This window comes from Cyrtonyx montezumae, unplaced genomic scaffold (genome assembly GCF_038088225.1).
Source record: "Cyrtonyx montezumae isolate F1298 unplaced genomic scaffold, pur_monq_1.0 scaffold_1, whole genome shotgun sequence".
In the NCBI taxonomy this organism is placed as follows: domain Eukaryota; kingdom Metazoa; phylum Chordata; class Aves; order Galliformes; family Odontophoridae; genus Cyrtonyx; species Cyrtonyx montezumae.
Window position 1 is genome coordinate 3987914 of NW_027071825.1, and position 14926 is coordinate 4002839.

Here is a 14926-nt window from a genome sequence, read left to right on the forward strand (position 1 = left end):
TGTCCCATGGGCAAGGGGAAATCAGGCAGCACTCTGAAAGTTCTTCCCTTCTGTATCCTTCTGTCACTTCCACAGTCTGCTGCCGTGTTTTAAGACCTTGATTTGGGGATTTAGAAAAGGAGCCAGGGAACAGTGCTAGCTGTAAATTGTGCTTGGTTTTCACGGATGTTAAGGGCAGAGCAATAATGCATCCAGTCCCATTCAGAGTAGTTTTTTCATGCTTCATTCATTTTTTAGGGAGCCGAATTCCCCATAGTATCATTTTTTAGCATCAGCTGCCATCTAGTTAGGTCCATGGGCAATATAAAAATCCCACAGCTTGAGTCCATGTCTTTCTTCTGTGTGGAACTGGATGTTTGAAGCCTACATGGCTCTTTTGGTTTTATATTGATAGCTGTTACTTGTTAACTTTATGAGATGTTGTGAATTAACTTGCACTTTCTTTTCCTCAAAAGATAAATGTTGTGTTATTTTTTTATCTTTACAGGCTGTTACCCAACTAGAGCTTTTTGGGGACATGTCCACTCCTCCTGATGTAACCTCTCCCCCGGTAAGTATCCAGGGAAACTGGATGGTGTCTTTTTCTACATCCTATTTTCAGCACATTTATGGAGCATGTTTACAATTCAGGTCATTGGCCATTGCAGTAGGGAGGATTTCAAAGTAGTTTTTATGTTCCAAGGAAATAAAACTGAAGCAAATTGAATGTGGAATCACTGGTTCTTGAAGAAGTGCAAAAATATCTTCAATTTTTATTTATCTGATATAGGGCTAGGTGTCACATAAGATATAACCTGAACTGCAGATCTCCTTCCCTGGTGCTTATCAGAGCTACATGCTTCACTGCTTTCTGTCTTGAGCTCCCTGTCTCTCTCCTGCACTGCAGCAGGATCCAGTTACAGCTGATGCATCACAACTCCTTGGTTCCACCAAGCAGGTAGCACAGAATAGCTGTTAAAGGAAAACAAAAGAGTAAAGTGGGAGAGGGCTGAATGTGGTTTTAGAGGAATGAAAATGTTCTCAACGGGCTTTTTTACATCATAGGATGAAAATACGGTCGTTTTCCTATTACATTTTTGTACCTTACATTAAGCTATAGGGGAGTATGAGTATACTGAGGAAGTGGAGGTGCTCTAAAGTCCCCAGGCTCAGATCTCCAAGGTATTCTGGAGTATGTCTGGGACTGGATACTCAAAGTGCTGTCTCCTTGCTTAATTAGGCTGTGTTTCTCCTTAAATGTGGACCTATGGCTCTGGTCCTACTGGTTAATTGGAAGCATTGTTTATGTCTTGCAGGTATTTCATTTACCTTTACTGTTGTTTGGGTTTTTTTGTTGTTGTTGTTAATGGCTAAGTCTGTAGCTTACACCAGTTGTCACCTAACAGCTAGAATCACAAGTCTGTATGCAGATTTTTTCATGTGATTCAGTCCAGACAAAGCTTATTTTTATTTTCTTCTGGTACAAATTCTCTCTCTTTTTTTCTCCCATCTCCAGCACATTCTAATACTCTTTATTACTGTCACTTCTCTCCTACATCTTTCCATTCTTTTTTCCTTTCTCTTTCTTCCCTCTAAAACTGTGAGCTTCAGAGAAGCAACAGCAAGTATATGCTGCAGCTGATGTGTATTGTTTCATTTTATTCCTGTCCCATTGCAGACTCCTGCTACTCCAGGTGATGCCTTTATCCCATCTTCATCCCAGTCACTTCCTGCTAGTACAGACATGTTTGGTTCTGTACCTTTCAGCACTGCTGCCGTACCCTCAGGTAAGAAAATTCCAGAGATATGGATTTGACTCAGATTTGCTCATCAGTTCTCAGATGTGGCTTGCATTTCAGTCCTCAGAGCATTGATTTTGTCCAGTGGAAGTGGGAAGGGTTTTGAGGACGCTGTTGCAGAGCAAGGCAAAACAAGTCTTTAACAAGCCAAGAATACATGATTATGAATTTGCCAGCATTACTGAAAGCAAAACTCAAAAACGTCACTGGAAGTTCAACCACAGTTTAGCAATCTGTATAACATACCTTCTGGGTACAGCAGCAAGAGAGAGAAAAGCTGGTTTAGCTCTGTTATTCTTTTTGTTTTGTTTTGTTTTGCAATTGCAATGAATATCTTTTGCTGTCTTCAGTAAATAGAGGATGAGACATGAAGAATTTGATTACATTTCAAAAGTACTCTACTTAGGTAAATCCTGGTGTTTCCCCTAGGGTTTTCTGTCCTCCTCAAAGTGCTTAAAATGCAAGAGCCATGTAACATTCTGCACAGACATGCAAGGAATATGTTTCTTACTGCTGATTTCTCCCAGAACACTGCGAGAATGACACTCAACTCCACTTAGGAGGAAAAAGGAGGAGGAGTGCCTTGAATCATTCAACAGTGACTTCCTAATTGGTTAACCCCTTATCAGATGGGCTGTGTTTCAGTATCAGATTAGCCACTTCATCTCAGAAAGGTTATGCAGATGATGAAGTGTCTGAGGATAATGTCAGGTGAAAACCCTCACTACCCTCATTGCTTAGATGAGATGACAGTGGGTGCAGGATAGAAGGACACCTAGAGAATCTATCATAGGCACCTACTGAAATATTATATGCATCTGAGTTAATGTTCCTTCTTTTATCACTCATTAAATTGGAAACAAAGGTAGGGTTTTTTTGCCTTGCAAGGTCCACTTAAAATCAGCCACTGATTGAAACTTCACTTAGTTTTTGGTTGTGTTCATGGCTGAGGTTCATGCAGATGTCTTCACAGACACGTTTGAGTGGTCACTAAGAAGAGAAAAGCATTTTGTACAGAAAAGAAGGACTATGGCCAATATACACCGACCTATGTTTTTGCATGGGAGCATTTGTAATGTGAATTCAAACATGTCATTCCATTTTCTTTTTAATGAAAAGCTGAAGCTCTGGGATCACTAATGTAGCTTGCATATTTCTCATTTATTGTGTAGCCTTTTCTGTGTGCTCTTGACATTACCGGAATTCTTATTTTTCTGCTTTCTTTATTCTTTGAAGGTTATGTTGCCATGGGAGCTGTTTTGCCCTCGTTCTGGGGACAGCAACCACTTGTTCAACAGCAGTTGGCCATGGGTGCTCAGCCTCCAGTTGCTCAGGTGATGCAGGGAGGACAGCCGATAGCGTGGGGCCAACCCGGTATTTTTCCTCCTGCCCAGCAGCCGTGGCCATCTGTAGCTGGTCAGTTCCAACCGACTGCCTTCATGCCAACACAAACTGTTTTGCCTTTACAAGCAGCCATGTTTCAAGGTACCATTGCTCCTATAGCTACTGTTCCACCCACAAGCGATTCCAACAGATCAAGTCCGCAGGCAGATAGGCCCAGACAGAAAATGGGAAAAGAAATGTTTAAAGATTTCCAGATGGCTCAGCCTCCACCAGTGCCATCAAGAAAACCAGATCAGCCTTCCCTCAGTTGTACCTCAGAGGCCTTCTCAAGTTACTTTAACAAAGTTGGGATGGCACAGGAAGCAGATGATTGTGATGACTTTGACATCTCTCAGTTAAATTTGACTCCTGTGACTTCCACGACACCATCAACAAACTCACGTGAGTATTCGTATCATTTCTGCCATAACTTTCCTCAAATGTGACTGCTCCTCGAAGCATTTAACTTTCCATATAGTAAATTGCAACACAGATGTGGACTGAGAACCTTCATGCATGGTCTGGCTTATTAAATGTGTTCCAGCCATAAAGAAAAGTGTTAAAGAGACCATTGAAATCAACAGCCCCAGTAGCTGCAGCCTGAAATTTAATTGCTAATAAGACAGTAATATATGCTCTGTGCTAGGGACATGCCAGCTGGTCGGAAAATGCTGGTAACATTCAAACTTACAAATGATTTTTGTACATCCCATTCAAGGCATACTTTGCACAGAGTAAGAGATGGGTATTTATTCTAATTGCTTGATGTGTTGGACATGTGGGGAAATTCATTGAGCAGCTGTAAAATGAGCTTAGCATGGTCATATCATGGAGATGGGGGATTTTGCAGATTGCTGAAAAGGAATTCAGGAGGCATTTACCAGCGGCCAGTCAGAGACCTTATGTTTTTCTTATCTGCCATAGGGCAGGCAACTCACGCATTCCTAATGTGATGTAGCGGTGTCTCCTTGGTTCCTAAAGACATAAGCTAGATGCAGCCAAATTTAATTTGGAAACCACTGAATGAAATCAGACTTACAGAATCGATAATAACTTCTCTGTTTAAATTTACATCTTACAGCTCTTTGCTGGAAATGGTTTTCAGGGGTAATATAAGTTGAGGGCTCTACAGCATGAGCAAATTTTGTGCTGCTGTGTCTCTCTGAACAAATGAAGAGATATATATTCTGTTGCTGTCACCTTAATCTTTGTTTAGCTCCAACCCCTGCACCCAGACAGAGTTCTCCATCAAAATCATCAGCATCTCATACCAGCGATCCTGCTGCAGATGACCTCTTTGAAGAGGGGTTTGAAAGCCCAAGCAAAAGTGAGGAGCAGGAGGCTGTGAGTAGCAATAAGGTTTCTATATACTGATTGGCATCTTTTAGCTAGAAAAGAGAGAGAAGATGCTTAACTGCTGTTTGGTAATGTCAGAGATGACTGTTCTAGTAAGGCTGGGTGGTGTATAAGGGGAAGCTGCAATTGCAGGTTTGATTTTGATAGCTGGGAACATCAGAATGGCATTTCTGTTGATATATCCTAGTACTACGTGCAAGGAACCAAACTCTGAGTTCATACATAAAGATATACACGTTAACTGTATCCAATGTGCCAGCATTCACTTACTGACGGTAAAGGAGTCCAAGGTAAAATGACATGAGTCCTGAGGATGCAGAAAGAAATGCAAGAAGTTGTGTGCTAAAAAATGATGGTTGATGTTGTCTTGCACATTCTGGCATCCCAGTTGCTTCCCTCGTTGCATTCCTCAATGTTCTGGCCCTTGGTTTTCAGCCTTAGACTCAGTGGACCAAAGCAGGAAATGCTATCAAAATGAAGTGACTTTAAATCACAAGGTATCTTAGGCAGATAAGAGCCTAAGTGAGCCAAAGGCAAGAAGGAGTCTATAAAAAAAGGACCAAAGGTACAAAATGACACATATGGTCCTTTCCTGCCTGTATCAGCTGAAAAAAAGCATTATGGCTTTTGAGAACATATCAACGGTGAGGTCTCACTTTCTGGTTTTCATGAGATAGGATGTACTTGTTATGCCCACAGCATGAAAATAACCTCATGTTGACTTTTCACTTTCTACTGTTGAGAAAAAAAGGTGTTATGTTCTTGTATTCTAGCCTGATGAGTCTCAGGCCTCATCCAACAGTGATCCATTTGGTGAGCCAACTGGTGATACTATAAGTCCACAGGTCGGTAGCTAGATAGCGCAGGTTGGGGTAGGTATCTGTCCTTTTTTTCTCTACACCCTGAGGTGCTCACTTATACATCCACCAGTGCCTACCATTGCTTTCATGGATGCATGGTTTGCCTTTTCCTTTTCATCTCTTCCTTTTTTTCCTCTCCATTATCCACAGTGTATTCCTCATGCTCGGTGGTTTGCATGGCTTTTGCCATTCACTATGTGTTGCAACTTATGCAAATATGTGTGTTTCAGCTGCCTGCATGCTTTAAAGAAATGTAGACTTATTTTACTTTGTGTTCAAACTCAAAGAGGAAATAGGGAATCTGAGCCACTACTAACAATGTATTATACAGAACAATTTTTTATTAAACCCATTCTGGCCTTTGGTCAGTCATAACATATTAAATGGAATAAGACATCTTGCCCATAGACATAACATTAGATAATATTAAACATTAAATAAAATTATGTAATGATACAGGAATACCTCTACTCAAAATCAATGTGATAATCAGTAGAAGCAGCATATTTATTATCTACATGTAAAAATTATTGAAATGGGTTTGTGTAATTTTATCTCCCAACTGACAATTAAAAACAGCTGAAAGTTATAATCACTGATTTTAGCATTGGCATACCAATGTTTTCAAAATTATTCATCAAACATAAGCCATTGAAACCTAGACAGAGGGGAAAGGTGGTCTTTTTATCTTTTGTGTTACAGAACACATTGGAAAATGTGGCTGCTAGTGGATGCTCTGTGATTTGTTTCAATATAGTATATATGTTCTACCAAAGAGACAGTAAAACTGTGAAGTGTTATGAGTGCTGAGCATTGTTATTCCATCCAAATACACTCCAGTGTAACTATTTGAAGGATATGTTTCATTATCTTCTCCCTGTCTGCCATTCGTGTTTTGTATTGCCCAAATACGTGATCTGATACTGCTTCTGTGCTTCAGCACAGAGCTCCTGGAAGAAATCCATAACAATGGTAGAACCCTTTTTATTTTTCTACAGAAATCACACTGTGTTTACCAGTGACTTATCTGCCCTGAGCCTGCATAATAGGTTTCAACTCAAACTTAATAGTTTCATTAGGAGTCACTTTGTACACTTAAATGTGGTTAAGAAAAAATGTCTTACAATAATTTAGCTTTGATCCACTTGGGAGTAATAAGATTATCTCTTAATAATATGTAGTGCTGAGAGAATGCATCTCCCCCTTCTTCTGCTTCACCAACATAAAGCTCAGCTCTTCAGGGCTGAAGCAACAGTAGTGTTAAGCCTTGTGCCTCTGTGAGTCTAAAAATGACAACATAAAGTCAAGCTGGACTGGCTGCTGTAGCAAGAACATCCATTGGTTATTGTACACCAGCACGAGCTACTTTTGCAGACTGATGGTGCCACATAGCAATTTGGCTTTGCCTTTGTCTGACTTCACAAGCACTGGTGCAGACAGCTATCCTGGCCTCAGACCATTTCAGGACTTCTTTCTTAGATCAGGAAAGAGGATTTGACTTGTAGCTGAATCCCACGCCCCGCAAACCTACGTGCGTTTATTATGGCTTATCATAGCATAATTCTGGAATTGATCACAAGGAAAATAATGATAAAATCTGCTTCTAATTTTCTGTTGCTAAGATCGTTAGCATCATTTGTGAGCTAAACAGACATTTACCTATCAGCAGTTCTGGAAGTAGCTGGAAACACTAGCTGAAGTCTGTTGCTGCGTAGTGCTGTCAAGTGAGGGACTACATTTGTTCTGGTTTAATATAACATTTCCTAAACTACTTTCTTTTACGTGGGAACTACAAGAACAGTATTTTGTCAGTAAGTCTGTATTTTTTCCTGTATTTGCTGTTAATCCTCGTGCAGTCTAGCATAAATTAGATATAATTACCCAAAATATATTCCAGGAATTGTTACAGTAATTACTAAAAACTGTAGGCAGGAACAGGAAGCTGAAGAAGAAGACAGCATTTCTCCAGTGAAGTTACACTGGCATTGTTGTACCTCAGTACGATGCCATCCAGCAGCAGGCTGTAAGAAATCTACTTGCTAAAACCAGCCCATCTAATTCTGAAACCTGCTATCATCAGAGTGATGGAAAATCTAATCTCCGTGGAGTATTATCAGCTCAGGACTTACTACATCAGGCTCTGCATTTGAGGAGAAACATAACGGAGAGAAGCATGTAGAACATGAGAATCACAGTCTGCTTAAAAGCCATCTCTATATGCTAGATGGAAATTACTTCCCTCTGTCAGAACGTGGTTCTTCACACCAAGAGCAGTGCAGCATACAGCTCGGATGAATGGACCTCTCAGGAGCAACGCAGTACTATGTTCAGAAACTTCAGCTGCGCTTCCTGGCATGCTGGGAAATCTGCTGTGCCCATGCAATATCCTAACTTACTTCATCTTGATCTATTCAGAGTACTCACATGCCTAGTATTTTGTGCCCTGATCTTTCAATGTACCTTAGCAATTTGGTTTCTTGGTTCCTTCTGATATCCCATATTCTCATTTAGATGTAGTTCAGCATCTTTCAGTAACTATCTTGGTCTCTCTGTATTTCTCTTCTTCCTTTTATGATCTTAACACTCTCAAAATCGTCATCCTACCAGTAGCCATTCTTACAGACTACTCTCCTATGAATGGCCATGGGTTCTTTGTAGGTAAATATGATGTTTTCTGGGTAAGTTGCATGTTTGTCCCTTTGTGTTTGGAGATAAGGAGCAGCCAGGCCTGATTTTTGTTGCATCGACTATTTGCAGAACTGTTCATAGCAAGGTTTGTATCTAGCTGCTTTCCCTTTGTTCAGGAGTATGGAGAATGAATAGAGAGAACTGTAAATACTAAGACTGCCATCTTCAGCTGACTTACACTTAACCCCTGCTTCTGTCTTTACACTGCATAGTAGATAACTATGGTGAAAAGAGAGTGTGGAAGGAGACAGTGCGCCCTGAATACTGAGATCGGTTGTCAGAAATGCTATGTCACTCCTTGTGGACCATACAAACTGATTCCTGAAGGCCAATTAGCAACAGGGCGAAAATTGTGAAAGAGAATAAAGGGATATTTTGTACTTAAATTAACCCAGTAAATGTAACTCCAAATGCTGGAAGAAATAGAGCTCTATTGATATGCTGCCCAGTCCAAGACTTGCTCTGGCAGTCATTCATGAGAGATTCTCAGGAAACCTTCAAAACATTTGTGGCTAGAACATATCTTCCTCAAAAGCTTGTTTGGTTGTTCTTTGAAATGTGTGCAGACAGTTATAAGCCCTCAAAGTATGTCACACCCTTCATGGTGCTACCAGCACTGTCAGGAGAGCAACAGTGCATTTGAATATTTGTCTACCAGCTTTTGGTGGGACTTGGGTGGCCCGCTGCCATCTCCCATCTTGGAGCACGTGCCATTCTTTGCAGTGAATGTTCCTAATAATTTCAGTCAGCTCCAGAACAGACTGCTGTGAGTCTTTATCTAGGCTGTTACTATGCATTTGACAGAAATAACAACTTAAGGACAAAGTACTGTCTTCATCTGAGAATTCAGACAACTGCAGGAGGTCAAACAAAGCTGCTTCTGCAACCTGCTGCTACTTTCTGGCCCCTTTCTGTTGCACTAGGAATCTGGGTGTGTTCAGATATCTCAGACTGTATTTGCAGGATCTGTTGTCATCATTCATCTGTCCCAATAGGAACTGAATGGAGTCAGAGAGACATTCGTAACGACTTCAAGTGACCTGTTCTTGCCGTAGGCTCTAGAGCTGTTATTCTGCAGCAGGCAGAATTATGAACCTTAGAGAGAAGTTAATAGGTTATGCACTTGGAATGGATCAGAGTTTAGAAAACACTGCTTCATTCCAGGGAGATCCTGAAACTATCATTTCAGGCCCCATTTTTGGTGCTCGTTTATTCAATCAACACATTCCCAGGGAATATGAATAAGATAAGAAGCAGAGAAATCCAGACTGCTCTGTGAGCAGAGGCATCCTACAGACATGCCTTCCTCTCACTGATACGATCCCCTCACTTGCCCCTTCCTCCTGTCTTTTAATATGATCAGTTCTTGCAGCTCTTCCAGTGTCTCCAAGCCCACCTGAAGTGGCCAGCTACCTTCCATTGCTCCACTTTCTTCCTCTGAACAAGAGACTGATTGGCCTGTGTGCTTGCTTATTGGCAGTCCAGCAGTTCAATTAGGGAAGGAGTTCTCTGAGCTTTCTGTGTAATGAGGTCATTATGAGAATAGGTTCCCTTTCTTCTGCACAGCAACTGGTGTTCAGGGCACCTGAGGTAATTTAGTGTCTTCAAGACTTCTGAACAATTTGCTTCTAATTGTCTGTTGGATTCAGAAGTCATTAAGGAGAACTAACAGATATATAGATGGAAAGTATAATTTAATGGCTCTTGTTTTCTTAGGAAGGGAACCCAGAAATAACAAGTGTGTTTCTATATTACAGTTCACTATTTTTCCACAGCCAAAATTTGGCAGAGTTTATCTCTGTCAGTAGTTCACAGCTGTTGGTGGTGAGTTGTTGGTTTTTTTTCAGCTTGCGAATGTATAGCGTCTTTCTTGATGCTAAATAACACTTTTAAGGTGCTAGTAGTCAAACTACTAGATACTCAGGACTAAGAGATATTCCTGGGCAGGTCTGTAGTAAGAATACAGACACCCTCCAGCCACAATCCCTAACTGGGAGATTGCTATATTTATGCAGCTAATAGAGAAAAAATAGGCAACGATGAGCCACAGACTATTAATGGGTGAATAGGAATTACTGGTGTTACCACCAAAGATGTATAAATATTGCTTGCCAAGTGTACTATGTCCTATTTTACTGAATCAGCATGCAATTGAGAAGATGCATCGCACTCCTGCTTCCCTTCACTTGCATCCCCAGCACAAGATTCTTGTTTTGGCTGGCGTTCCGGCACTCTTATTTCATGAAACTCAATCATTTCAGCCTGCCCTTTTCTGGTCAGTCAGGCAGGAGTAAAACCAGTGCTGAGAATCTATTGCAAAGGGCAAAGAAATCTCTGCAGGCCTCACCTCTACAATTCAGTACAAGTTGCCTGGAGCTTTGCACATAGCAGGGTGCCTTGCAATGATGAAAGGACTACCCGTGTAAAAAGAACTGCTTCCTACCCAAGTCCTGTGTTACATTTTGTGAGCCAGCTCACTTACACAAGCCCAAGTAGATGCTGAATCTGTCGGAGATTTCTCCAATGGCTGCTGAGGGCCAGATGTTAATACCTTTAGATTGGATGCAACTTCACTTGTAGTGAGTACATAATGTTATTCAAAGCCGTTAGGAGTCTCGTTATCTCATGCAGTAGCGTAGGCTACCACAAATCCCTACTGCTTGCTGCAGTGTTGTTTGTTGTGTAAAATGTTCCTTAAAATTGGAACAACTAATTGGATTTTAAACATGAACTATCTCTGGAACATGTAAATGTATCATACGAAAGGAAAAAAATTTCTTCAACAGTTTCTGCAGTGAGATCCGAGAGAGTTCATAATTCAGCACTGCACAACATACTTTTAGATTCTTCAATATTTGGTTGTTTTAACTTGAGGCATATACACTTGGGCTTCTCTGGTCCAACCTGACACTTCAGCTGGATATCTGATCTGTGATTTCCTGCCTTATTCTTCAGTATTTTCTAATTTAAAGGCTACTGTTCAGCACAGGAGCTGTGTCAGTGTGTGAGGGTGCTTTGACAGCAGCTTCCAAACACAAAGGAAAACATTTGCTTTTTGAACATCTACCAGAAACTAAATAACCAAAAGTTGATGGAACCCTTCAAGTGTAATTTAACAGCAAAACCAGACACTGACACTTGTATTCTTATTTTATCCCTACAAGCTGATGAATGCACGTCAGGATTGTTATGGGGCCAATCGTATAGAAATGAAAACACTCAAATTGACAGATCCAAAATGAAAATATGCTATCTTTTTGATCCTTTTTTATTATTATTCTTTTGAAAAGATTTTTTTGTTGTTGTTGTCTGCTCGTTTTGTTTACTTCCTTTCAGATCTGTTTCAAATGCAGTAATAGAATTAGAAAGCAGAATGTATCAGTGAAACAGCTCTGCTAACACTTTGCCTCTCCTGCCTTTTAGTTATATTTCTTGTAACTTTTCTGTGGAGAGCATAAAAAGAAAGGGGGTGGGGTATTTCTGCTTCCAAGAACTTCCCAAACAATCCTTATGAAAGCCCTCTTACCTTGGGAAGCTGTCTGGGAAGTCAACATCTCAACTGTCCTTTTCTTCTCCTCTGACTTCTACTGCTCTTTTCACTCTATTGAGGGTCACTATCAGTTCTTCACCAATACCATTTGCAATGTTGAACTGCAGTCAATATGCACTGATGAATTATCTCAGAATAATACTAGAACATGAGTCCCACATACTGAGAAGAAAGCCATCTAAATGGGAAAATGATCTAAAGGAAGACATAAGAGCATGATTTTCACTCAAAATGCTCAGATCTGATAGAAGAAAAGTTACTCAAATCATTGAGAAATGAAGGCTGTCGCCACATGAAGTGTATGTTCAGATAAATATTGAGGATGAACTAAAGGTTGAGGTTCTTAATTCTCAGTCTCCATCATGGACTATTGAAAGTGCCAATGGCCAATGATGAACTCCTTTTCCTGTCATGCCAGGTGACCCTTGGGACAATTTTTCTTTCTGTGTGCCTTACAAGCATTAGAGGACACCTCTAGCAAACACATCTGATGTTTCAAAAGGCTTTTATTTTCTCCAAGACACTAAAAAAAAACAACATCCTTGGTTCCCCTTTTCTTCTCTTTCCTTGTTGCTTCCCTTTGCAATCACCTCAGGTTCAGCACATGCCTCAAGAGTGGCCTGGTGTGTGTCAGCTTCCCACATTAATTAGTAGATATTCTCAGAACTGGAAGTGATAGATCATTCTGCCGGGCTTCATTTCTGCAGTACATGAAAACTGGCATAGGTGGGCTCAGCACACAGGATGTGAGATGCAGTTATTTACTCTCACTCATCTCTTCTGATTACCTAGTTTTTCTAGGTCATCAGATGTATTTGCCTCTTGCTGTGGATAATTTCAGCAGCCTTTATTTAATCATTCAGAGAGGTTTCGCTCATTCTCTCTTAGTGCTCATGGTGTGCTCAGGGCTTCTGGTAGGTAAGAAATAGGGATAAAGTGTCTCTGCAGGCTGCAGAAATGGAGCATCTTCAGCAGCAGTGATTACCACCCAGTTCTACCTCCTGCCAGACATTTCTGTGGTCTGCAGTGCCCGGTGCTTTGCTGGACTTGAAAGGGTTTTGCTTGAAGTCAGCTTTTGCTGACACTGCTGTAGCATGAGTTGATTTGCACTTGGTTAAATTCAACTCTGTGGCATGGTATTTGAATATTTATCAAGCTGTGGAGAGTTAATGCAGTATGGCATTAATTAGCCTTTTTGCCCGTCTTGTTCTTTTTTTAGATGTCATTCTTAGTTTAATAAATTAGTTTCTGAAAATGAAGGAGAGTGGATTGCAGGCTCCGTGGTTGTTTTGCCTCACTCTGCAGCCAGGGTGAACGTAGCACTGACATCAAGTGTCAGCTACGAAGGAGCACTGAAAATTCAGCTGCTTTCCCCAGCATCTAGGAAATTCCCAAGAAAAACCACCATGCTTTCCTCCCTGCTCTAACAACTGTGCTAACAGCTATGCAGACCCTTAGTCAAGCTGCTCAGAGCCAGCTTTCCTCGTTCTCTGCAGTTCCACTTGCAGTTTCCACTTGCAGTTGTTTACCTACACGAGCTGTGTGAAATCCACAGCCGAGTTCTGTAGCTGTGCTGTTGGGTAGGATGCTCAGCCCGGCGTAACAGCCTTTTGTGCCAGCTGCATTTCTGGCCCGTAAACCTCAAAACACCCAGTTGTACAAAAATCATTTCGTTTCTCCATGTGTCTATGCCCAGCAATACCTCCTGAGGATCTGTGCACGGCCAATATGGAAGAGGAAATTGATTGTAAGCATGCCTTTCCTGAAATAATGTCATATTTCCTTCATAACCCAACTGGGGTGCCACGATAGCTCAAAGCAGCGCAGCAAACAAACACTTCCTTTGGGTTTTGACTCACGAGGTATTGCTGTCCTCAAGCAGATGTTGTGAAAATGTTCTCAAAATGTCTGGAGACATCTCTGCTTATTTTATTTTATCATCCCCAGGAAGCAGAACCACTCTACGCCCAGATCAACAGACCTAAGAAATAGCATTGGTACAGGCTTGCGGTGCTCCGAGACTCGAATGAAACTCAACCACCTGGCAGGCCTTTGGCTCTCATGCTTTTTTCTGATTGATTTTGTCTGGCAAGGATAGATGATTGCCCTCTTGGACTGGCTCTACGAGCGTTCCTGACAATTTTTGGCAACCGATGGCTGATCCCTATGGCAGCACAAAGTGACAACTCCCTGCTTAGCGCACCAAGAGTCCGGCCCCGTCCCCACAACTCATGGGTATCCAGACTAGGAAATCTCTCTCCTCGCTCTTCTTTTCAACACTTCTTGTCTGTGTATGCCACATATAAATAACGAGCATCTGAGATTTACTGAGTGTTAAACATTCCTTTTCTTTTAAGCAAAAAGCAGAATCTGTATGTAGCAGTGGCATTATCATTCAACAGCCTTTTGGGCACAAGTCGGCACTTTTTATGTCACGGTGACATGTTTTTCATCATCATTTACATCAGGCTGATCCTGACTTTTTCTTTTTTCCTCTTGTAGGCATATTTAAACAGCAACAACAGAAAACACTGGCAGTGTCTTTTTGTTGTTTTTTTTTTGTTGTTGTTGTTGTTTTGTTTTGTTTTTGTATTTCTTATTCTGTAGTTTTGTATGAGTGACAGATCCAAGAGCAAACCGCCTCCTGTGGAAATGATTCTTAACTTGAAACCACAGAATAGAACTCTGTTGTTCATCCATCCTGACTGAAAATGTTGCCAAATGTACCTTTACGTTCTAGTACGTCGTGAGGAAGAAATGCTGCTTTTCTGTTTGAATACTCATGTTGTGGGTAGAGAAAGGACATCGAGTCCCACCGAAGGAAGAGACGGAAAATTCAGTATTTCCTAGGAAACTCTAAACAAAGTACAGAAAAGGAATATTTTTATTTCTTCAGTATCTTGCTGCTGTAATGCTATGCAGACAAGTGTTTTCTTCTCTGTGTGCCATTTTTGATGAAAAAAAAAGTCATTTGCCAAATAATACTGGTATGATTCTGGTTTAGGAAGTCGGATGAAATGAACTTTACAAATGGGACAACGGTGGCATGGATTTTGGAATAACGGACTGATTCTGTGATCAAATTGTTCATCTTTATCACTTTTTGTACATCAGAAAAAAAAAAATCAAATGGGATTTTTATTTTATAACTTGAAAAGAAAAATCTTACTGTTAAACTCTTTAAATGTTTAAGGGGAAATGGCTTTAAGGAGTTTGAATGAAAATTGACAGGATTTTTTTTTTATTATTTCTTTTTTTTTTTTTTTTTGTAAATATAAATGTTATGAGAATTCTTTTACTAATGCCATTAC

The 14926-nt window shown here is 40.7% G+C and overlaps 1 protein-coding gene across 6 annotated transcripts in view; it reads left to right on the top strand.

The window, feature by feature from the left end:
* DAB1 (DAB adaptor protein 1) overlaps positions 1 to 13635 on the top strand; it is a 181012-nt gene extending 167377 nt beyond the window's left edge. For all 6 annotated transcript variants that reach the window (XM_065738277.1, XM_065738315.1, XM_065738299.1 and 3 more), the window contains 6 exons: positions 488 to 550; positions 1658 to 1766; positions 3015 to 3563; positions 4378 to 4505; positions 5291 to 5389; positions 13563 to 13635. In XM_065738277.1, coding sequence (XP_065594349.1) covers positions 488 to 550; positions 1658 to 1766; positions 3015 to 3563; positions 4378 to 4505; positions 5291 to 5374 — 933 coding nt within the window. In that variant the 3' untranslated portion in view covers positions 5375 to 5389; positions 13563 to 13635. The remainder of the gene's footprint in view (positions 1 to 487; positions 551 to 1657; positions 1767 to 3014; positions 3564 to 4377; positions 4506 to 5290; positions 5390 to 13562) is intronic.
* Positions 13636 to 14926: the final 1291 nt, after the last annotated feature.